General features: G+C 33.5%; 3 protein-coding genes across 4 annotated transcripts in view; all 3 read left to right on the top strand.

Moving 5' to 3' along the window:
• The window catches only part of LOC144559082 (Ribosomal protein S19e family protein), a 99,780-nt gene extending 88,831 nt beyond the window's left edge, over positions 1 to 10,949 (top strand). The window contains exons 2-5 of one of the 2 annotated variants that reach the window (XM_078308018.1): positions 8,617 to 8,723; positions 9,492 to 9,582; positions 9,680 to 9,863; positions 10,661 to 10,949. In XM_078308018.1, the coding sequence (XP_078164144.1) occupies positions 8,640 to 8,723; positions 9,492 to 9,582; positions 9,680 to 9,863; positions 10,661 to 10,733 (432 nt within the window). In that variant the 5' untranslated portion in view covers positions 8,617 to 8,639 and the 3' untranslated portion in view covers positions 10,734 to 10,949. Of the gene's footprint in view, positions 1 to 8,524; positions 8,724 to 9,491; positions 9,583 to 9,679; positions 9,864 to 10,660 lie in introns of those variants that run through there. The other variant, XM_078308017.1, reaches the window with a different exon arrangement.
• A 3,150-nt stretch (positions 10,950 to 14,099) lies between these two features.
• LOC144559885 (uncharacterized) lies at positions 14,100 to 16,604 on the top strand. The gene is made up of 2 exons (XM_078309040.1): positions 14,100 to 14,712; positions 15,826 to 16,604. The coding sequence occupies exons 1-2, from the start codon at positions 14,185 to 14,187 to the stop codon at positions 16,378 to 16,380; spliced, it is 1,083 nt and encodes a 360-aa protein (XP_078165166.1). The 5' UTR covers positions 14,100 to 14,184; the 3' UTR covers positions 16,381 to 16,604.
• Positions 16,605 to 20,160: 3,556 nt separating this feature from the next.
• On the top strand, positions 20,161 to 24,545 carry LOC144559011 (SNAP25 homologous protein SNAP33-like). The gene is made up of 6 exons (XM_078307907.1): positions 20,161 to 20,405; positions 21,016 to 21,397; positions 22,205 to 22,298; positions 23,030 to 23,151; positions 23,366 to 23,463; positions 24,045 to 24,545. Exons 2-6 carry the CDS (start codon positions 21,029 to 21,031, stop codon positions 24,142 to 24,144), a joined length of 783 nt encoding a protein of 260 aa, XP_078164033.1. The 5' UTR covers positions 20,161 to 20,405; positions 21,016 to 21,028; the 3' UTR covers positions 24,145 to 24,545.
• Positions 24,546 to 25,446: the final 901 nt, after the last annotated feature.

Here is a 25,446-nt window from a genome sequence, read left to right as displayed (position 1 = left end):
GTTATTGAGGGGTTGGTTGACTAGATTCTCCATGTTTTGACTTTCGTCTTCGTGTTCTTCAAAAATCGTGGGAAAAAGGGTTCTCCCTAAGCTCATAGAATGCTGAAAAAGAATTAAAGTTAGTTCTCAAATAAAAAGAAAAAAAATCTGAAATAAATTTGTAAAGTAAAAACTTAGAATTAAACTATACTCCCTGGCAACGGCGCCAAAAACTTGTTTCACCAAAAAGGTATAGTCCAAAGTTTCAGTACAATCAAGATGTACCTTTTATCCCTAAATACACTTTTGGTTCAGATTGCAAGTATACAATCCTACCGTGTAGTATATTGTCGGGTATCGATCCACAGAGAGTACGTTTAATTACTATGCTTAAACTTTAGTAATAAATTTCAGAAAATAAATTAAAGTAAAGTGCAATAAAAGTAAATTGGGGGGGTTTGTTTTAATTAAATCTAAATTTGGGTTCAATACCCGAATAGAGAGTTTTAAACAATAAAAGTAAATGAATGAAAGAAAGATTGATTTGCTTTCTAGTTGAGAATATCTAAGGGGTATTCGGTTTACAATTCCTTACTAATTCTATTTATTCCGTATTGGTTTAAGTTCATGTATGATTTGATGAGATTTCTAACCTAATGTATTATTAAGAGTCACTTTCGTGAATTAATGACGTGTCTAAGTAATTTGGACTTCACGATTAGGTCCTTCACCCTAGCTACCTAGACCTATTGAGCTCTTGTTAGTCTCTCCTCTCCTCAAATATTGGTACTTCACAATTAAGTCCATCATACCAATACCCGATTTGATTTGAGATATCCTAATTAGGGTTTGGCTTCACGGTTAGGTCATTCACCAAGTTCCTAACCTTAATTTCTATAGTTTCGGCTTAGATTACAAATTGGTTAGATCCTAATCCAAATCTAGGGTATTTGCATTCATAATTTGGTACTATCCTATTGATTCTAGTCAATTTTTGTTCTTTCGAATCCAAAACGGGATAACTACAATTCAAGTACTAGTTATGTAATTAACACAAATGATAAATCATAGAAATTAACATCAAACTCCATAGAAACAATCATAACAAAAATAAATAACCGAATAAGATACAATTAAACAAGTTCATGCATTGACCTAAACCCCTAGAGAGAGATCTACTCCCTCATGGAGAGATCCATTACAAAGTTTGACAAAAATAAGAAGAAATGAAATAAAGAAATGATTACACCCTTTATTAAATCAAGAACCTCAAACTTGCTGAAATCTTGCTTGGACCTTCTTCTCCTTCCTATAAAAGCTTCAGGAACTCCAGAAATTACCGCAGATTTATCGCTATATTTGATGGAAATGGACATCCACTAAGGGAGAGAGAGATGAGAATGGATGATCCTTGAATGGGAATGAACCTTCCCTTTTATAGCCAAGGGCTATGCCCAATTAAGAGGCTAGGAAGTGGAGCTAGTGGGTGCTATATTTGGATTGCTTCACAGGTTACCTTGTCCACATTTGACTGTAAAAACGCGTCCATGATGTGCCAAAAATAGAAACCGTGTTGAAACTGTGTAATTTTGACTTTGCTGCGGGTCCAGTGCGGATGCCCCGAGCTGTACTAGGCTTAGACTTTTTTTCTGTGAAGTGCTGAGATGCTGAAAATTCGTCCAAGTACTGAGTGCGTCCGCACTGGACCAAATTTTATTTTTTTTAGTTTCTCATGTTGTAGATCTGCTCGCTAGCTTTCCAAAAAGTGGTCACAAGCCTAAATCGGAGTTACAAGTCAAAAGTTATGGCCGTTTTAAGTTCAGGCTCCATTTTTAGCTGACTGCTACAGTGCGTCCACACTGCTGCTATAGTGCTACAGTGCGGACGGGCCACACGCACTGGTTGCTACAGTGCGTCCAGAGCACCCGCACTGAGCTCGGTTTTTCCTGTGCGTCCAGATTTCGGCCGCATCGAAATCCGTGTGTCCGCACGGATTTTGATGAATAGTTCATTATACTTTTTTAAAATTAGTGCGCGTCCAGAAATCCATCTAAGTACTTAGTGCGGCCGTATCGTAAACCGTGCATCCGCACTGAGCATTTTTCTTCGATTTTCTGCAAATTAAAACCATACAAATGCAGTAACTTGATCCTAGATGTTTTATATTCAAAATACAAGATATTTGGTGTTATTTCGTGATAAAAATCAAATCGAATATGTATATAATTTAGGCCTATCAATATACATGTATTATATTATATATACATATACATATATTATAAAAAAATGAGTTTATAAAAAAAAAACTCCAAACGACGTTTATAAACAAAATACCGATCGTTGTATACCTACCGAAAACTTAAATTGAATTTTGAGACACTAAACGATGTTTTTTTGAAATTCTGATGCTTCAAATGCCTGGGGTTCCCCTCCCGGGGTGATATTCGGATCCGTCTCATCCCCTCCTTTTCGAAAAGTGGTCATACGCCCAAATCCGACTTTCATAGCCAAAGTTATGGCTGTTTAGAGTTTTTTTGAAAACTGAATTTTGGAAATTCATAACTAATTATAGAAAAATCCAAATAAATTGAAATTTGTGTCAATTCTGTGTATTTTTTAATGCTTTACATGTTGGTGTAATCACTTTTGCAGTTTGGTCCCTGTATCAATCAAGACTTGCTGATTTACCAGCAGAGGTCAAATTTGATATACATATATGATATATATAAATTTTCTATTTATATCCAAAGGATTTTTTTTTTAAAATAACCAAACATGGGCTGGAATTTCAAAAATACCCAAACCAGCAAAAAAAATTCCAATCTTAACACCAATTACCAGAAAAATTTAGTGCCTCAAAAATTCAGTTTAAGTTTTCGTTCAACGGTAGGCATACAAAGATCGGTATTTTGTTTATAAACGTTGTTTGGATTTTTTTTTATAAACTCATTTTTTTATAATATATGTATATGTACCGAAATTTTTAAAAATACTATTTTTTTAAAATTATTAAACCAAAACACCAATCTTGGCTGGAAATTATATTTTTCGCATGGCCGCTTCCCGGGGAAGCGGGCACTTGGAACCGGGCCGCTTCAGAGGGAAGCGGGCACTTATTTGGGCCGCTTCTGGGCCCAGCGACCACCTTGATTTTTTTTTTTTTTTTTTATAAAACAGAAATTTTTTTTTTGTATTAAAATATTAGAAATGTTGAATATATTTCTTTGAAAATAGATGAAATACAATATAATTTGATTTATTAGAAAGACTGCAACAAATAACTCGGATCAATATTTTTCAGGCCGGACCTTTCTAGTACATTTAATTTATAAAAAGTTGTATCTATTTTTGAAAAAAATCAAAATCTTTATTTTATTTAATTATTGTTTTTCAAAAAGAATTATCAAAATAGATACAACTTTTTATAAATGAAATATACTAGAAAGGTCACAATATTTTCTGGATTACCTAGAAGTGACTTTTGAACCGGGATCAATAACTTAGAATCTAATTATTTTTATTTTTTTTCCAATAACACATAAAGAAATATATTAATTTTTCTTACAGCCGCGAAAAATCCGATCTGAAAAATATTGATCCGGGTTATTTGTTGCAGTCTTTCTAATAAATCAAATTATATTGTATTTCATCTATTTTCAAAGAAATATATTCAACATTTCTAATATTTTAATACAAAAACAAAATTTCTGTTTTCTAAAAAAAAAAAAAAAGGCGCAGTTCATTCTTAAGGTTCAAATTTCATCTTGAATTAAAAATGTATTTCTCGATATTTTAATAATAAAAAAGGATGGGGATTAGTTGACAATACATCAAAATACACCCTTTAAAATGTGATCTATACTATATTTATATGATGCACATGAAAATGATAGAATTTGATGCAAGTTTTACTGTTCATCAAATGTCTTAAAACTTGCAAGATGACACTAAAATAGCATGAAATAATACACAAGCAATGCCCAGCAATAGTCGATAATTATTTTTCTATTTTTTAAAATTATTTTAGAAACACATTATCAACCGACATTTTTATTTTTACCCAATTAAAAAATTATTTTAATAATAATAACCAAGGTTTATCAAAAATTCAACGGGCCCAACTTTTTTTTTTTAATTCCCACCCGTGGAAAAATTCCACGGGCCCAACTTTTTTTTTTTTTTAAAAACAGAAATTTGTATTTATTTTTTATTTTTTGTATTGAAATATTAGAAATATTGGATATATTTCTTTGAAAATAGATGAAATACAATATAATTTGATTTATTAGAAAGACTGCAACAAATAACCCGGATCAATATTTTTCAGGTCGAATTTTTCGCGGCTTTAAGAAAAATTAATATATTTCTTTATGTGTTATTGGAAAAAAAATAAAAATGCTTAGATTCCGAGTTATTGATCCCGGTTCAAAAGTCACTTCTAGGTAATCCAGAAAATATTATGATCTTTCTAGTACATTTAATTTATTAAAAGTTACAATATTTTCTGGATTACCTAGAAGTGACTTTTGAACCGGGATCAATAACTCAGAATCTAATTATTTTTATTTTTTTCCAATAACACATAAAGAAATATATTAATTTTTCTTACAGCCTCGAAAAATCCGGCCTGAAAAATATTGATCTGGGTTATTTGTTGCAGTCTTTCTAATAAATCAAATTATATTGTATTTCATCTATTTTCAAAGAAATATATTCAACATTTCTAATATTTTAATACAAATTTTTTTTTCTGTTTTGTAAAAAAAAAAAAAAAAAAAAATCAAGGTGGCCGCTGGCCCCCAAAGCGGCCCAAATAAGTGCCCGCTTCCCCCCGAAGCGGCCCGGTTCCAAGTGCCCGCTTCCCCGGGAAGCGGCCATGCGAAAAATATAATTTTCAGCCAAGATTGGTGTTTTGGTTTAATAATTTTTAAAAAATGGTATTTTTAAAAATTTCGGGTATATGTATGTATATAATAGAGATGGGCTACGGTGAGTTGCGAAGTAAAGCAACTATTTTACTTCACACTCATATTTTGCTATTTGAAAATCCAAACGACCGATCCGAACTGCTCAACATGATCTCCATATTAAAATGTGCTTGGGGACCAAATTTTACATTTTTTTTACTATTTATTAAGCAATTTTGAAAATCGCTGATCCGGTGGTCCAGAAAGTTTTACTGTTTTGTACTGTTCACAGCAAAATAGTAGTTTTCAAAATTGCTTAATAAATAGTAAAAAAAAATCCAAAAAATATAAAATTTGGTCTCCAAGCACATTTCAATATGGAGATCACAACTAACGGTTCGGATCGGTCGTTTGGACTTTCAAAATAAAATACGGCGTGAAGTAGAAACGCGTTTTACTTCGCAACTCTCTGTAGCTCATCTCTATATAATATATGTAAATGAGTTTATAAAAAAAAAATCCTATTTCTGGAAAAAAAAATTCCGATTTTGGGACTAAAAACAGGAAAAAAATTTCCGGAATTGGATACCGAATTTTTTTTTTCCGGTTTTAGGCATGAATTTTTGGAAAAAAAATTCCGATTTGGGTAGTATTCAAAATACACCGCCGGTTTAGTTATTTAAAAAAAAAATTAATATAAATAAAAAAATCGGACCTTACGATGTTAAAGCAAATTCATGGTCTTTTCTATGAATTCATATCGCTTTATTTTTAACTCAAATTTTGAGTATGTATTCATCTCAATTAATTGGACGGTCCGGATCTAAACTCAAAATTTGAGTTACTATATAGGATCGGGACTCCTTTTTTATCACGCGTATCTTGATATTTGAGCGAGTGAAGTCGTGTCCCAATAAATAATGAGTAAAGTTAGCATTTGTTACGGTCATTCAGATGAGTTGGTGAGTATAACTCTAAAATATATTGAATTAGCTTCAAATAATGAATTTAATTCGTTGAAAGTTGAAACTGGTCTATTTCACGAGTGATTCGTGTATATGTCAAATTTAAAAAAATTTAAATTAATTTAGTACAAAATCAAGTGGTAAAAAAATGATGAAAAATAAATATATTAGAATAACTCATAAATCTTTATTTTTTACCACTTAACATTATATAAAATAGATTTATAATTTTTAAAATTTTGCATGCACATGTATCACTCGTGAATTAAATCGATTTTAACAGTTTAGATTCGTCATTTCAAACTAATTTGATAAAAAAAAATTTAGTTACATTCAACACTTTTTTTTGGTGAACATGGCATGGCCAGCTCTGGTCGTAAATAATTACGCACTTAAAATCGTTGGATTAATAAGCTTGAAATAAGTTTATTAAAGGCGTGTTCTTTGTCAATTCTCAATAATTGCCTCGTGCACATAATTGATTAAAGGCGTGATTGTGATATTTCCTGAGTAATAAATCAGTTTTTGAACTTTTTTGCCAAATAAAAATTCAATTGCAGTATAGAAGGATGTACGAAGTCTGAACGTGTTCATTGTGATTTAATAAGGTATGATCTAGAGTGTTAATTTTGTCATATTCAGAATTACAAATATTATTTGAACTGGATATTTTGAAATAATATTTATTCCAACACTACTAGTTTACTATCTCTATAAAATTTTATATTAGCAGAATATTCTAAATTTGAAAAATATATATTTACATTGCATTAAAATTAAAATAACAGGATTACTTTCTGACAGTGTTTTTTAGCTTCTATGCACAATAAATTTACCTTTATTAGATCTACTTCCGCATATTAATATACGTAGTTTAATAGTTTAATCGGATCCGTTCATGTTATGGTCTATGGATGTTATAACCAGTGTTATGGTAATTGCACTTCGAACTGTGCTTAATTTGATTGGCAATTTTGTATGGAATATGTGTGAATTAATTATAAGCAACTAAGTTAATTTGTATGAATTTGTTTGATTTGGTATGCATGAATTTATTATGTGAATATTTTTGTATGAATTTAGGATTTTGATATTTTTTGTAAGTATGAATTTGCTTTAAACTTAATTTATAGTAGTTGATTTGCTTAATTGTAGCTGAATTAAGAGTATTTCTCAGTAATTAGTCATATAAATGTTATTTTGTTTTATTGAAAAGACGTGTTATGAAAATTTAAGATATAGCGAAAAAGAAAATATACAAATTTATGAATCTTCCAAGCTGGTAACGAGCTAGCTCGGTTCGCTCGGACAAGCCACAAGTCAGTCTTGAGCAACAATTTCAGTTTGGAACCTAAAATTCAAACTCGTTCGCTCAGCTTGATCCATAAACAAGATGATTATGAGTGAGGCTTAACTCGCTCTTTAGCAGCTCGTTGTCATAGACATGCTTCAACATTTTTTAATTAGATCCTGTATGTACAATTTCAAAACACATTCAGGGCTAATCGACTGATAGTAAAAATAAAGAAAAGGGTTCAAATGCTTCCACGCTAAGTGCCTTCATCGCGCCTTGATTATTAAATCAATAATATTAAATTTAAAACTCAAATTTTAAAATAAAATCATATATGTGATATAATATTATTTTAACTATGTATGTGTAAAATATCAAGATACTGTGATTTTAATTTTAATTGACATAACAAACTCACAAAAATGCATCAATATAGATAATTTATAGACATTGATTTTTCAATTTAATGAATTATATAAAAATAAAATTAAAAAGTGACAGATATTTATGCACGTGTGAAGAAAATAACACAAATCACACGGAATGAATTTGTTTTGAAATTTCAGTTTCAGCATTTTGATTATTAGAAAATCAAAAGTAGAGACATGGAGACATTATGGTGTTACAATAAAATAAATGAAAGCATCTAACATCAAATCACTAAATCTAAATCACTCAACAATAATAAATCTATTTCAAGTTTTGTTTTACTAAATCATTACAACTTATCTATAATTTTAGATTTGTTATTTTTATAAATATTTAATTCTTAGTTCCTTAGCGATCAAAATTAGTTAATACATATTCGATTAACAATCGACAAATAAATTTTAGAATAGTTTTTATTGCTATGGGCCGAAAAAATCACTCAGAGTATCTATACTTGGGAATATCATTTCAATTTCAAATTCTAAGTGGCAATTTATTGAAATTTCAGAAATATACGATAACTTCACAAACATAAACATTTTTTTTAAAATAAAATTGATTTCAAATGTTATATTGGCAAAAATTATTAATTCGTATTCACTCGTTCATCTTAAAAAATAATTTATGAGATTTATGGATATGTTTTTTTCAATTTCTGAAAGCTAGAAATAATCAAAATTAATTGCACGAGTGCAGTGTTTTTGAAATGCAATTTAAATTAATTTAATTATTTATATTTTAGTTTCAGTATACTTTACGAACGTAGATATTTCAAGAGAAACGAATTTAAATTAATTCACAAATCACAAGGAAACAAAAGAAGGAATTTCATCATGGGCTGGCCCAAAAGAATAGTAAGCTCCTTACGTGGTGTATACCAGGCCCATGGGCCCCTATGTCGTGAAAAAAAAAGAAATAAAAATAAAAAGCCCCCATCACCGCGTGTGATTACATCGAGTCCGTCCATAGCATATTTATAAGGGGAAGAATTCGTTTTGGAATCTCAAAACCCTAGCACCGCGAGCGCCGTCTCTCCCATCAGTCGCCCTTCGCTAGGCATCAACCATGGAGACGGGAAGAACGGTGAAAGATGTTTCTCCGCACGAGTTCGTCACGGCCTATGCCGCTCACCTCAAGCGCTCTGGAAAGGTGAACTGTTTTCGAGATTTGTTTCGAGTTTTTGGGTAGAACAACTAGTTTTTGCTCAACAAGTTGTATAGGCATCGATTCCTTTGAAGTTTTAGTGCAGCGTATCTTTAAGATAAGATCTTCTTGGCTTTGATTTGACTTAGACATGGTTATTTTATTTGATGTGTAAGGATAATCAGATCTTATTGAAAAAATTATTTATCCGCAGTATTCTGTAGTCTGTTTATTTTTTATTTTTTGTTATAGCACTTCGTATGGATTTCTAGAGCTAATCTGCATGATAACCAAGCTACCATGATTTTCTTTGTTTGAAAATATTACCATAGAATGTCTTATGCTTACTACTAAATTGAATATGTTAGCACGTTAGAGAGGTATAATCCATTATTTTCTATTGTCTAAACATTGCCCTGTTAATACTCATTTACAAACTGGTGTCATACAATATTTTGATGTTAAAAGCGGTGGAATAGAATAATTAAATTGATGAAGAAATATAATACTTATATTAAAACTATCATCCCTTGATTTCCTTAAAAATGTTGACTATTTCATCATTAAATCCCTACAACTCAATCCTTTTCATTCTCCTTGCAAAATAACTAATCAAGTCTCACATTATAGTGAAAATAATATGTACTTATTGAGGTGTTGTAATTAAATCTTCGGAGTGATATCCTGTCTTATTCAATGCCCAAGAGCCCGGTGCTTCAATTACTTGGTTTCATGGTGAAATTCTAATAATTATTTTTGTAATTTTCAAAATAGATGGAGCTGCCTCATTGGACTGACATCGTCAAGACGGCTCGGTTCAAGGAGCTAGCCCCATATGACCCTGACTGGTACTACATCAGAGCTGGTAAGTTTCTTTTATTTCGATATACTAACATGTAACTCTACAATTTAGAGCACATTCTGAAAATTAATTACAAACAAACCTTTAATTGATTCAATAGCATCGATGGCAAGAAAAATATATTTGAGGAATGGTATTGGTGTGGGGGGCTTCCAGAAGATATACGGAGGCCGTAGAAGAAACGGGGCTGCACCACCTCACTTCTGCAAGAGCAGTGGGGCCGTCGCTCGCCACATACTTCAGCAGTTGAAGGATATGGACATCGTTGACATCGACCCCAAGGGGTAATTTTTTGAACTCGTTGTGAGGTTAATGCTGTGATTTTTTTGTGTCCCAATCAGTTTGTTAATTTTTTGAATTCATCCATTGCAATACCTGAATGGGTAGAATGATCTTTGAGTTTGCTGGTTTATTAGATCTGTCGCGAATCTCAAAACGAACCTCACTGTATTCTAAATAGGCATCAAAATGATTTTGGCCTGGCTATGAGTATTGTACTCGGTGTGCTACCTGAGAGGATAATCTGTGCTGGTTTATTAGAAATTCGTAGACCCCAATGCTTCCGGTTCTACTTGTGGTTGGATTATAGAAATATTACCATAAATATATTTTGTATGGATAATTTTAAATTCAGGACTAAATTTTTTTTGGCATGCGCTTTCTTCTAAAAGCAGTGGTCTTGTTTGGACAAACTCATGTCATATTCTACAGAAATTAACTATAATTTTTCTGTGGGCTTGCGGGGGATTTGCATCCCTTGAGATATCTCAAATCTTGATTTGATCAGCAGAATTCCTGTACTGTGCAAATCCTTTCTGCTCAAATCTCCATTCTGAATAGGCACAAAAAACAATTTGGGCCGGCTTTAGATAACTGAGAATTTGAGATTATCTCAGAGGATACAGACACGGGGGGTTGATTCTGGTTTAATTTATATATTTTCTGTTTGACTGAATGGTTTAATTTATATTAACATCAAGGTTATGTTAAATGTTTGGATGTAGAATAACAATTTTACTAGCATATCGAACATATTTGTTTTGTTAATTTGTGTTTCATGCTGCTATTTATAAACTGGCAGTGGAAGGATGCTGACCTCACAGGGACGGCGAGATCTTGATCAGGTTGCTGGCCGGGTCCCAGTTGTTGCTTAAACTCCACACTCCTGAAATCAAAATATCTATGTTAGTGCTTTAGGAGTTGTAGAATTCAAGGTTTTTTTGGATTTTTGCAAAATTTAGAGTAACTTATAAGTATTTTCCTCGGCTACTTTCTGAGTTATGTAGACTCTTGTATGAACTGTTTTGCTTTTATTTCTGCAGCCGTCCATGTTTGACATTACAAATTATGCATTCATTATTTCTCTTTAATTTATATGTTAGCGTGGTATTACGTTGTCTATACCAATTGTTCACATGGTACAAGTTAGTATGCACACTTAATTATAGCGTATGTTTGGATACAAATAGCATCACTCCGGGATTGATGATTCAATTTTGATGGGGTAAAATCTAGATTTTAGGGATCGTCTTAGTTATTTAACTGTAGGATGTTAATTTATAGTTTAATCTATCTCATCATTATTTAATTGCTATTTAATCAGTTTAATGCTGTAATTGTCTTTGTTTTAGCAAGTTTGGATGTAATTTAAACGACATGAAAATTCTCAGAATAATATTGGGCTATAAATTACTGACATATATTCAGATAAGCACAAAATTAGCACTCTTTTCATTTGACAAATTAACGGGAATATTAAATGAGGTAGTTGTTAATGCACATGTTTCAATTTTCAATGTATTGGCATTTGACGATAAGATGCAATTCTTTTATTAGAAAGGTATGAACCAGTGAAAATCACTAAAAACGTTTATACATTTTTTTTCACTTGCATTATGTACTTTTGTAGTTTTGTTTATGTTTATTTACTTTGATCCTAAAATTAAATGAACTTCAATCAGATTAAAGCAAATATTAATATCAAGAGCGCGTAAAATCCTCCTGCAAAAGAACTAATACATTGCATTATTGCATACATCAAGCAATTTCAATTTTTTTTTTTTTTTTATAATAGTGGAGTACACCGATTTCATAAATCGAAATCATACATTGTTAGACAAGTATTGGTACTAGTGCTACCAGTACTGACTTATACCAATCAACTACACAAGTACGTATTTAAACCATCATACAACATAACAAAGCATATATCCAAAAGCCAAGAGACAAAAACAACATCCAATTAATATCAAACACTAATACAAGAAATTGCATCTATACTAAAACAAAATTGCTGCACCCCCGTATCAAATTTCATTGTCCTCCTTTGAGTCGGATCCATCTGTAAGAAGAGGGATCCTGTGCTCCTGCACTATCTCATCCATAGCCTCCTCCTGTGCAAGTAAATCATCACAAAAAAAAAAGAATATGCAATACATCAGTAGGAAGTACTAATGACAATTTAAGAACATACCCATTATCTTTTGAAGTCACCCAAAATTTTGCAATAGAAATAATTTGAGCTCCTACTACTCGAGGTTTAGCTCTAACCCCCTAAAAACACAACTTATTTCTTGCCAACCATAAAGTCCACAAAACAGCTCCTCGTACTAATTCTATTAATAGCCTATCTTTTAATGGTATTAAAGCATCAATAAACCAAAGCTCCTCCATAGTGCTGATATTAAAAACAAAGTTGTTATATTCAACAATCCAATTCCAAATTACTTTAGCGAAGGAACACTGTAAAAATAAACGATCGACAGTTTTTGATTCACCACAAAAAGGACAACCTACGTCTCCTGGCCAACCCCTTTTACTCAAGTTAACCCTCGTTAAAACTTTCTTTTGTTTTACTAACTATAGAAATATCCTAATTTTAAGAGGAATTTGTGTTTTCCAATTAGTATCAAAATCTTTATTTTTAAATCCACCATACTCAAGCCAAGTGTAAAAATAATGTACTGTAAATCTACTATTAGCTTTCCATCTCCAATGTAATTCATCATTTTTATCCCTAATCAGATGTATTGAACTCAAATTATTTATCAAAGTGACCCATTCTTCCCTATACGACCCTGTCAACTGTCGTCTAAATGATAGATTAATTTGTTCACTTCCTAAAACTGAAGCTACTGTCAAACCAATATCATATGCAATTGAAAATAAATTAGGAAATAAAACATTTATATGACACTCACACATCCACCTGTAAGTCCAAAATAACACCTCGTTTCCATCACCAATAGTTTTTCTAAAACCTAACTCAACTATATATTTCATTTTGACAACAACCCTCCAAAAAACTGATAATTGATAATGAATCCCTTGTGGCCCATATTTGGTTTTTAGGACTTCTTTTCACTTACCTATAACTCTAGGGTCATTAAATTGATACCACCATTTAGCTAATAAGGTAGAATTAATTATTTTAAAATTAAGAATTCCCAATCCCTCTCGAGATTTATCTGCACAAGCCACTTCCTATAAAACCAAATAAATATTTTCCTAACTGAACTACCTCCGTACCACAAGAATCGACGTCGGAGTTTATCTATCCTATGTCTGATCTGCATTGGCATCCTGTAAAGAGTTAACCAATATAAAGGAATTGCTGAAATAACAGAGTTAAAAAGTGTATCTCGATCCCCAACAGACAACATTTTACTTTTCCATCATTGCAACTTTTTTTTTCAATTTTCTCAATTAAAACATTCCAACAATCTACAGGTATAGTTTTTCAATGAATAGGAACTCCTAAATAAGTAATGAGAAGTTGGCTCACAAGACAGCCAAAACGAGAAGCAAGTCTAGTACTCTTTATTTCAACTAAATTAAAAGGAATCATGACACTTTTATAAAAATTAATTTTAAGAACTGTCATATTTTCAAACCCAGACAATAAAAGCTTTAGAGCTTCTACCATTTTATCATTTTCTTCTAAGAAAATAAGGATATCATCTGCGAAATGTAAATTCAAAACATTCTAACACCTTCAAAGTGCCATAATCCCTTAAGAAATCTTGCTTGCTTAGCCTTAAGCAATTTCAAATTTCAAATACATAAATCAGTAAATCACAAAACATACCTCAAACAAGTTAAAATAAATTAACATAGTGATTTCACTGTGCTATCTTACATGTATTATCAGTAGTTGCCTACTTGACTTAATGGTTAATAATATAACTCATATACATAGATCTAAGTAACCAAGGATTCGCCCAATGTCACCTGTTTCATTTTGCAATGTGAAGCGCCATATGATATTGTTGCATTACAAAAATACTACAATTAACGAAGCCAGCACAGACCAGGCCTAACAACAAATTTTCAGGAGTAAATATTTTAACAGACTAGTTTTGGCTTCATACAGCTTACAGACCATAGAATCAAAACATGGTTAGTGCGCTGCATAAAGTCAAAACTACTTTGTTAAAATCATTACCCAATTTACCATGTTGAGTTGTACTCTGTAGTACCAAAACAAGCCAGAATTTTCAATTAAACCCTCTTCCTCTCCGTCAAGAGTCGAGACTCGAGATTCAATAATCCATCGGCTTCGTCTTTTCTCTCTCTTTCCCATTCCCTTTCAAAATTTCTGGTCGTATGGATCACGCTCCTAATCCAGGGGCCTATCTCCCACCTCCGACCAAGCGAACCAGTTATCCTGCGCGGTCGATTGCGCACTGGCACCCCGATTCTTCCATCCCTCGCTACAATGCGCCACCCACGGCGCATGCGTCCCATACTCCTCTCTCTCACTACAGTGCGCCTCCTTTTCGCACCACTCCACCTCCACCAGCGTATAATTACACTTCTACCGTAGCCTCCGGATACAGCGCGCCGACGCCAGTAGAGAATCCACCTCCGACAGATATACCCCGTTACGTTGCTCCTGAGGTGTATCCTAGCGACACAAACGTGGTCCAGCAATCTGCACCGAGGCAAAGTTATGGGTTCAGCTCGGCCTACTATACTAACCCTACTTCACATTATAGTAAGGGGTATGACCTGTATCCTGACCCATATGCGACACACTCTGCCCACCCAGGTAGTGGGTACAGTGTGAGCGGGTACTCATACCAGAGGCCAGCATACCAGTCCGGGGGATATGACCCGTATGGGTATCCTCAGGTACGTCATATATTAGTCACCCATAGTTTCGGCACATTGGTTGTTTTCTGGTATGAGTTGTGCTGGTTTTTGGATGAGGGTTAATTGTTCCATGCCAGATTACGTACATTTTGCACAAAGTTGGTTGTGGTGTTCTTAATGCAAATATCGGTCCTTTGGTTTTAAGGTTTACACTGCTATGATGTAGTCTGTCCATTTTTATAACCTTCAAAAAGGAATTATAACTTGCAAAATCACAAATACTATTACCTTAAACTTATGTTCTTCTTTAAAAGGACAAGTGTTGACTTTTGGTTATGTTGCATTACAGCAGATTTGAACCCACCAATAAAGTAAGATCTACAATCAACATGTTTAATGAAATCATTGAGGAAAGAAACAAGACTTTTCTTGGTGTCACAAAATACTAAGCTACTTATTTGGTACTTGATTTACTTTTATAACTTAAAAAAGGAAAGGCACAGACTGTTACAATTGCAGTGCCAGGGAAATTCAGTTTTCTCCTTAAAATGCTATACTCTTCAACTCAATAAACATAACGAGAATCTAATCACTAGGACCAGTACTGTAATTATATAGTGAATTCTGCTATGGATGGGCATTGTCAGCAGTACTACCAAGTACTGGTATGGCAACAACAATTATTTCATAAAGTATGGTAAGGAATATTGAATTTCATTATAAGAGGAACTGGTACATACTACTAATTGTGCGGTAATCAGGTACCTGGTGGTAATGGTGATGGAACCAATATGTCAGTCCGTAATCAGGTGGTATGTATTGATGTTGTACCTGTACTGAATTTATACCTATCAAACATAGTAATTTAACATGTACATACCGGCAACAATGGGGTATTATATACAAACTTAACAGATTTTTATTTATTTGAAATGAATTTTAGAATTTCCTGTCTGGTTAATTTGGGTGCTTTACAAAATGAACTAGTGTAGGAAGGGTGGGAGTACTTGAAAATTTTGCTTATATCTGGTTGTGTCATATGTTTCGTTTTGCAGGGATGTATATGACATTTTCACACTTTATAGTGATACCCATATGCATGTCATTATTTATTCAAAACTCGTACTAATTATAAATTTTTTAATCCAACAGGTAGCCAATAGGGTGACCACGCAATATCCACAATACCCTCCTCCGACCAAAGTTGTTCCAGGCCCACGACAATGGAATCCAAATCCCAAGCACAAAAAGCCCAAACCTGCAAAAACCGATAGTTATTGTCAGATATGCAAAATTAGCTGTAGTACTGCCGAGGATTTGGAGATCCACAGGCAAGGCAAGAAGCACCAAAGAAACTTGGAGAAGCTACAAGGGGCCATTACACCAATGATCGGGCCCCAGCCAAAGGGAACAGATGATTTACCAAAAAGCCCCTCTCAGCCATCAGAAAGGAAGAGAAAGAGCTGCCTACGGGCTTCCCCTCAACTAACAAAAAAAAGGAAGAAAAAGTGCATGCCGACTGTCCCGGCTAGCCTGGAGAAACTGGAGGTGACGAAAAAAAGGGTTTATGATGCCGGTGCACCAGTTGACAGGGTCAGGGTTTGCGGTGTGTGCAATATTGTCGTGAATAGTCAGAAGGTGTTTGATTTGCACTGTGCGGGGTCAAAGCATGTCATGATGCTCAAGAGATTGCAAGAAGGCTCGTAATTTCTTTTTTATAAAGATAGATAAATTGAGTATCTTTATGATTTTTATTTTTGGTTTTTCTTTTTGGGATTTGGGGTATGGGGATGAGGAGTGCTTTTTTGTATGGTTTCAGAATTTATAAGAAGAGGTAGTTGTAAAGTCATAGTTATTCTTGTGTGTAAGTTTAACTTTAGTATGGCTTCTTTTGATATAGTTATGTTATGCGATCTTTAGAAAGTTACAAATCAATTTGTTCTAGCGTTAGGTTTTGGTGGTATTATAGTTTACTAATGCTTTGCTGATGACCTTCTAAACAATGCACGGTGCAAACAGATTGTATATTATGTCCGAATCTGGATTTGTATGTGAAAAATAAATACGGATTGTACTATCCGTGCGGATATGAATACATTGTTTTTGAAGTTTAAATATTCGTATATGAATAGTAGATATATATATTATGAAAAAAATTATGTTATTCACCATTATAGTTAAATAAATGTTAAGATTTTTTGGTTTTTTTAATAATATTTATATATCTTTTTAATAAATAATAGTATTAAAAAATGAATATCCGCATTCGTTTCCGTTTAATATCTGATTCCTACTCGTATCTGAAATTTTTTTACCACTACCTGATCCGTTTGCACCCCTTTATACACTTTATGGAGAAGTGATTTTCAAATTTTGTTTTAGTTGGAGACATTCCATAGTTACTCCATATTCATTTGCCATCTGTAAAAATAATGTAATTTGAAGGTACAAAAAGCAAATTTGCTAGACCGGTTCTGATAGGATTGTATCGGACCGGGCGAGATTTAATATGTCATCCCTGCTGTTAGTATGAGCCTAAAAGGTTGAGCTGAAGTTATGAGGCATTCGGCCGGATCTCAGTTTCATGCATAATCGATCCAACAAGGCTCATTAAATAAATAAACTTGCTGTTTTACATTTCTAAGAAGATGTATGTTTCTCACTCAGAAACTAAGACCGATTTTGAGATGTGATAATTTAGTCTGTTGTGCTTTGTGCATCACATGGGACACCAATTTCGATTTCATTTACAGTGATATCAAAACCATAGTATCTATATGGCCGTCAATTTGAATTATATGTGATAATTATGTCGAAGGTTCAAATGCCTCTGTCTCCATTATATTTTTATTTTTAAAATGTGAATAATTCAAACTTTAAATTATAAACATTAAAATAAAACTATTAGATATGATCTATGTTATTTTCTCTATGTGCTCATAAAAAAATATTATATTTCAATTTTGTTTTTATATGATTCAATAAGTTAAAAAAACCGACATATAGAAATTATTCACATTACTACATTTTTATAAGAGCATGATAGCTAAAACAAAGATGAATGTCATAATTTTTTAGATAAAATGATGCAGATCATATCCAACGGTTTTATTTTGATTTTCAAATTTTTAACTTTGAGTTATAAAAGTTATTAAAAGTGAAGATATAATGAAGGCACAAAAGATGAAAATATTTAAATCCTCCTCGATAATTAATTATCTTTGATGTCTAAGAAGAATATGGCTAGATATATTATTGCATATAATGGTATTATGTAAATTTTACTATAGAAGCGTGATGAAAGAAACTGGAGGTGTTTTTTTATTAATAAAAATAAAATAAAATAAATATTGAGAATGAGGATTGTTTTGCTGGAAAATCGTAATATAGGAAAAATAGAATTGATTATCCCGTTTCCAAGATGGTACAAAATTTCTAGTCTAGATTAATAGCCTACTAAGCAGGAAATTTTTTTTTTTCTGAACAGAATAGATTATTCCGTCCAGCACTGTAGCAATTTTTTTTTGGGAATTTGTTTTCATATAAGAGAATGAAAAAGAAAAAACACTAAAAAAAAATTGCTAAAGTGACAGACAGGACGGTTTATTCAGTCCATTTTTTTTGTTAGATTGCTAATTAGGATAAGATTAACGGGACAAGATGCTTTATCCCGCCGATTTTTTTATTAATAGAAAAAAAAAAATTAAAATATCGAAATACGGGATAGAATATGTGTTTTATAAGTAAAACGGGACGGGCTGAAATAACTCGTTCAACGGGATGGGTCTAATTATCCCGTCCGGATTAATTTTAGTTAACCGGCGCTAACTAAATTCAGCGGAGAGGAAAGGAAAAAAAAAGAAATAGCCGGACGGTACAAGCAGACCCGCCCGGTTCTGATAACACTGTACTCAACACGGAAAGAGCGGCTACTTGTCTCCAAATTTATCTATCTTTGGTAAATCAAAGATTCAATTTTACCAAAGATTCAAAGTAGATGTAGGCATGTAGCATCATGTATCTCAGTCAAAGGGAGAAGGTATCATGACCTGGCATGTAAGCAATGCAAAGACTCATACACACTCTTTGACCAGTCAAAATACAAAAAGCAAAGGCAGAACAAGATCTTCTCTAAAATATATATGTAACATGAATTTATGCAGTGTGATTAAAAAAATTATTTCAGTTGTAAGGTTTGTATCACAAATTTGATTTAGGTGTGTGTGAATTGTGGTCTATCCCGTATTTCGATATTTCAATTATTTTTTTCTATTAATAAAAAATTCGGCTTTATCCCGTCTAGGCCTGCAAACGAACCGAACCAAACCGAACCTACCCAATTTCGAATTCGAATTCGAAATTAATTCGAATCGAACCCAGTTCGAAATTGAAATGATTTTGAACCTAAAAAACCAGTTCAAATTCGATTCAGTATAATTCGAACTGGTTCGATTCGAATCGAAATTAATTCGAAATTAAAACCAATTCAGTTAAATTTAAATTATTTAATTTATTAACAAAAGAATTCAGATTCAGATCCAAACAAATTTAAACTAAAACAAAACCCATTATCCGAGTTCTGTTTTCATAGGGTCAAGTTAATTGGTTTTGAAATTCTTCTCAGAACCCAGCTGCTTTTATAGGCTACTGAAAGCTGCTTTTATTTTGATTTGAAATTGTGGGATAATGTTATAAACCGGACGACTGGGCGCTGTGCTCTGCTTCCTTCAATAGCTCCATTATTTTAATATTTATCATAAGCAACCCAATAAGTGAGCCCAAATGTGAACCTTGAGCCATTCACGGATTGTCACATTGATGTATCAAAGAGTTGTAGGGCCTGGGTATATGCAGAGGCGCACAGAGAACACGAGGTGTATATGATAGTACCGGGCCCACTGCATTTAACGGTACTATTTTCTATGGCCCATACTCCTACTCCGAGTTGAATTTCGAACCCAAAATAATTTCGAACCAAACCGATTCGAACCTGTCCTGGTTCGAATTCGAATTGAATTAATTTCGAATCGAACTGGTTTGAATTAATTTCGAACCGAATTAGTTTCAAATCAAATTTTTTTCGAACTTTTTCGAATCGAACTCGAATCGAATCACGAATCTCGAATTTTTTGTGCACCCCTAATCCCGTCCATCTACAATATCAAATGGAATAAACCATTCTGTTTTTCTTATATTTCGATTTTTCATCAAAATAATCTCCTTTCGTGATATTTATTTTATTTTATTTTCGATTAATAAAAAAATCGGACCATACTTGACCCAAGCAATCCAAATTATGAGACAAGTAATTATTTTAGAGCGAAAATATTAATTTTTTATATTACATAGATGAGTTGAGGCACAGAAACAGGTACTTCTCTGTGACCGTGTGGCAACAGGAGTCGCTACACCATTAGTGACATCAGGAGATCCTAAATACCTTGTTTTAGCTGTTGATTGATTCTAAATTCTAGGTTATTATTAGTAAATCAAAGGTTATGCCCAGTCGAAGAAAAAGACCCCCCGTGTTCTGGACCAGATCGCAGATCTCCAAACAGATCCATGGTGGCAAAATCTTACTAAAATAAGACAAATTAAAAGGCGCTCTTTCGTAATACAAAATCAATCAAGCCGCTTAAATCAACCAGACAAAATTCCAACGGTCGAATCCCTTTCTAATAGGACAAAAGGCGAGCGGAAGGAGTCAATTTCTCTCATTGTTTTCGTCGCTGGTGAGTATATCTTTTGGTCGATAGGATAATAATTAAAGTACCGCATTGCTGCTTAGACTCTATCTAAGATCGAATTTCTTGCTTTTTGTTTGATTTCGGTCATCTGCAGCTGTAAGTTAGGTTTGCTGCTTTTATATTTATCTGGGTGATTACACTTGATCTCTTCCATTTATGAGTTTGCTTCCTCCGTAGAGGAAGAAATGGATTATTTATTGGGTCTTGATTCCTATAGAGTGCTGCAAAAACTGTATTTGTTCGGTGTTCCTGACCAGATTTTAAATTTGGTACCAGTATTTACTCATTGCTTGGTTAGAATCTAGATTATAATGTCTATAAACACAAAAGATGAATTTGGATGGAGAACTCAATTCCATAATTACTTTTTACTTTTTTTTTTACTGGCGGATTCGTTTCTTTTTAAGTCGAGAGAATATTGCATAGAATTGTTGACTCGCAGCATTAGGCAAACTTACTGATTTGCTTCTTTCGACCCTGTTCTTTTAAATTTCTTGTACTTATTTATCATCTAATAAGCCATACAAACTTGGAAATAATCTCCTGATCTAATAGATTGTACCAGCTAAGTTTTTATAATGCTTCAAATTATTAGATTGTAAAACAAGATGCCGATATCAAGGCCTGGTAAGCAGCACTCAGTCAGTTCAGCTTTCTCCAACAAAACAAACCCATTCGACTCCGACTCCGACTCAGAAGCACCTAACAAAAGACCCTCCAGAGCCTCCTCAGTCCCCACAAAGTCTAAAGTCGGGTACGGGTCGGGTCCTGATTTCGAAAACCAATCCATTCAGGAGCTGGAAAGCTATGCCGCCAATAAGGCAGAGGAAACGACACAGAAGGTTGACGATTGTTTGAGGATTGCTGAGATGATAAGAGAAGACGCTACAAACACTTTAGTTACCCTGCACCAGCAGGGGGAGCAGATACACCGGACCCACCAGGTTGCTGCTAACATAGACCAAGACCTCAGCAGGGTAAATTTTCTCTATTACACTTTTTTGTGATGTTTTGTAAATTACATTTTTCTGCACAGTAATCTTTGTTCTGCATCAGGATATGAAAGAATTGTTTTTTCAGACATTTTCTTCCTTTTTACATCCACATAAATTATTCACTTTTTTATATCCACATAAATATTACCAATTTTAAGCCCATCTCTTGTGATTATTTTTTGTTAAGACAAATAGTAAGCTTGATCTACAAAGATGGTTTATATGTTTGGTTTGCAAGTTTGCATGAGGATTTGAGCCTACTGAATTGCACCAGTGAGGGGTAACTAAGATCCGACTAGCTTATTAAGGGTTGTTTACCTAGTTTAATTGGGGGCAAAATTGGTTCAAAATGAAGTTTATTCTAAAGAAGGTTAATGGAGCTTTAGTGAAACTTATTTTGGGTTATTTAAGATTTTAGCAATACCGCCACTAATAATGCATTCTTGATAATTAAGAATACCGCGTTCAGGTCTACTACTAGCACAACTGGCACGAGAACTTGGTGGAATATACCCTTAATTTATGAATAATTGGAGCGATGTGATTTCTGACAATCACTTGATTTTGTATTACGCCTCTAGCATTTATGTACATCCATTATTACTTCATATATGTTTTCAAAAAAATTATTACTTTCAAGTAAGAATAAGATAAAAAGTAGTGTTTCTTCTGTCTATAATAGTTATATTGTTCAATTTAATTGCAGCTTTTCAGAATCTTTTTGGTAGTTTTTTCCTTTGACTTTTTGTGGGCAGATTTCTCAAGTCAATTTCATCTGTGTTGTTTCAGAGTGAGAAGCTTTTGAATAGTCTTGGAGGTCTCTTTTCTAAGCCCTGGAAGCCAAAGAAAACTCGTGAAATAAAAGGACCAGAGATTACACTAGGTAAATATAACGTACAAACATCTGGGCATTTTGTAAATAATGTCTGAAATTATATACCATTGAAATTGACATCCATTATATCTCAGGTTCTTGAATAAGAGTCTAAGAACTGACTTTTTCTGAGATGCATGCAACATAAGACCCAACCTTGATTTTCTGTCTTCCTCAAATTACCAGTCCACTAGAGAAGTAATAAGTGCAGTGAGGCCCCTTAAAGATTTTATATCACCATTTTGCAAACATACCCTTAGACAAATCTTATGGAAAAAGATAGTTTCTGTTAAATTTTAATGATTTTCCCGTAAATTTAGTGAACTCTTTTCTGTTAGTTAAAACAGATTGATGCATACATGAGTTCTCTTAGTAGGTGAATTTATGTCAAAAAGCTACGGGTAATTTTGTCATTCTTCACTTGACTTTCTTCTAAAAGTTTGCACACTAAATCCAAATAACCCAAAATTTTATATGCACTTCCCAATATGGTAAAGTCTGTTTAATTTGCAAAAGCTCCTGCTTTCTTTGGTGCTGTTTGATTGATGTGCATTTGGTTCTGTTTGGTTTGTTCCTTTGAATTTTGAGGGATGCATGAAAGCTTCATTGCAAATCATATTTCTCATACAAAATGAGTATCCTTGGGATTTAAAACTTTTTTATGACAATGTTGTATTTGAACATGCTATTTCAATGCTAACTTCTTGTTCTTTGTTTGATCATATTATCTTTCCAAATAGATGATCCCTTGAGCAAAAAAATAAACCACATGGAGCAGAGAGAGAAATTGGGGTTGACTTCAGGTCAACAGTCCAACCCACGCAAGTATACAGAGGCCACTACTGCAATGGAGAAAGTGCAGGTTTGTAAATTAATCGATTATATTGAGGGTATTCAGGCTCAAACTTCAAAATTACAATTATCTAGGAGCACTTGTGATTTAAACGAAGTTGCTTGTTTTCTTGTACCAACTGGCATGGAATATGTTGTCTTGCAAGTCCACATCAATTGATGCCAGATGCTGGATAATATTTATTCTGAACATGTTATTGGTTTATTTTCATCTATCCTTTTAGGTCGAGAAAGCAAAGCAGGACGATAAAATTGATGATCTGAGCAATATGTTGGGACAGCTGAAGAATATAGCTATTGACATGGGCACTGAAGTTGACAAGTAATAACATTTATTTCTTACAATTCTTTTACTTTTCACAGTTCATTAGTTGTCCAAATATTCCAAAAATATTTGCCTTTCTATTGCCAAACATTCATATCCTCTGCATTAACGCACTGTTTGTGTTTAGATGCGATCCGTTCGTTACATATTAGGAGGATCCGTAAAGGGCTCCATGCATAACAGATGTGGGCCGGTTTGGCCCTGATTCTGATCGGATAGTCTGGAGCTAAACTCAAACGGTGTGTTAATGTAGAGGATACAGACCCGCAAGGGGTCCGTATCCCCTCAGGTACCGGACCGAGCACAATACTCTTAGCTGGTTCAAAAGTAGTGCCTATTTAGATAAAGGGGGTCAGTTTTGAGAGTCGTGCCAGATTAAAACTGACGGCTCAGATCTCATTGTACTCAGTCAGGTATTGCACTGGATATGAATTCTATTGCAAGTATATATATGGAGGCCATACCTGTCAGCTCCATTCCCTCATAGTACAAATAAATGCCTTTCTTGGTCCAATTCTTCACCAGGGATATTCATTCTGTTGCTTTCTCATAAATGACATGGCCGTAAACAATTTCAGGCAAAATAAGGCGATTGATGCCATGCATGATGATGTCGAGGAGCTCAATTACCGGGTTAAAGGAGCCAATCAACGTGGTAAAAAATTGCTGGGCAAGTAGACAAGACATTGTTTTGTCGCTACCCTTTTATAGGTCTCGATTTGGTTGTCAATGGTACAGTATTAATGCAAAACTATGGTTTCATCATGTTTATTCAGCATGCAAAAATGCTTGCTTATATTCCATCATACATCAAATTTATGTGGAAAACTTTTTTTTTTCTTCTAAACTACAGATAGCAAAGTTCAATGTAATTCATGTTGTAGCTTAAGCTTATGTACATTAGAGTGTGTCATGTCCTGCTTCTTTTCTGTCAATTTTCTAGTAGACAAATTACAACTTTAAGAGGGAAGGTCATGTTCTCTCTCTTTCTCTCTCTCTATTTTTCTTTTTTAAAAAAGGTTGTGTTATTAAATTTGTGGCCCTCAAATGGCAGTTAATTTCCAAAAATCTGGATTACTTTACAAGGAGTGAAATTCTAAATTGTGGATGCAGTACAAAGTTCATTGTGTTTTACTCAAATTTCATCAAGTTGATTTATGCTGACATTGCCATTATTTATAATTTCTTTTCTATTGCATCATCATATAAAACCAAATATTTCTTGGTCATTTTTTGAGATATCCACACAGAATGTCCAAATTATAACCTTCAAAATGAAGGGTAGTGATCCATTTATCAGAAATCCCTCAGATCGTTGATCATTAACAATGCCAGTAAACAGGTTTTATAAATCTGAACTATGCATGGCCCTCACAGGAAATTTGTTGAGTGCATTTTTAATTTACGACACCAATATTTTATTTTTACTTTTCCTATTAATAAAAAAATCGGGCAAAATAGACAAGGTGTGAGCACCGCTTTTCTATTCCTCATTTTCCAGGAGCCTAAAATACCGGAGGTCATAGTATATATATGAAGTCCAGAACCGGACACCATAGACTATGAAATCCACTCTAGACGCCACAGTTTTTGTACTTAAAAGGCCTTTTTCTGAGTCAAGAGCTATCTGCACTCTGTTAGCCCATGAAAGAAGGGACCACCCTGCATTAATTAGGATGACAAATAGCAGCATACCCATATACATTTACTTGCAATATCAACAGAATGTTAGCTTAGTAGGATGTAAGTTTTGATTTCTGGTTTCTTGTATCAGTTTACATCCACAGAGACACTCTATCCCTGAATCAGTATCAGTCAGTTAGCCCCCTCATTGTTTGCTATTTTTTTCCTGATATACCTCTGAAGACGTGCTCTTAATTTTCAGTCAATCCAGAGAAATCAGTTTACAATTCTTTTGAGGGAGAAACTTATAACAAATCATGATCTGACATTTTTATGACCTCAAGTCCATTCAAGGGA

This window comes from Carex rostrata, chromosome 9 (genome assembly GCF_964058835.1).
Source record: "Carex rostrata chromosome 9, lpCarRost1.2, whole genome shotgun sequence".
Lineage (NCBI taxonomy): Eukaryota > Viridiplantae > Streptophyta > Magnoliopsida > Poales > Cyperaceae > Carex > Carex rostrata.
The sequence above is the reverse complement of the archived record's forward strand: the minus strand, read 5'-3'. Positions and strand labels throughout refer to the sequence as shown.

Coding starts and splice junctions, on each gene's coding strand:
- LOC144559885 (XM_078309040.1), top strand. CDS start 14,185: ATGGATCACGCTCCTAATCCAGGGGCCTATCTCCCACCTCCGACCAAG. Junction 14,713..15,825: donor ACCCGTATGGGTATCCTCAG/GTACGTCATATA, acceptor TTAATCCAACAG/GTAGCCAATAGGGTGACCAC.
- LOC144559011 (XM_078307907.1), top strand. CDS start 21,029: ATGCCGATATCAAGGCCTGGTAAGCAGCACTCAGTCAGTTCAGCTTTC. Junction 21,398..22,204: donor TAGACCAAGACCTCAGCAGG/GTAAATTTTCTC, acceptor GTGTTGTTTCAG/AGTGAGAAGCTTTTGAATAG. Junction 23,464..24,044: donor ATGGGCACTGAAGTTGACAA/GTAATAACATTT, acceptor AAACAATTTCAG/GCAAAATAAGGCGATTGATG.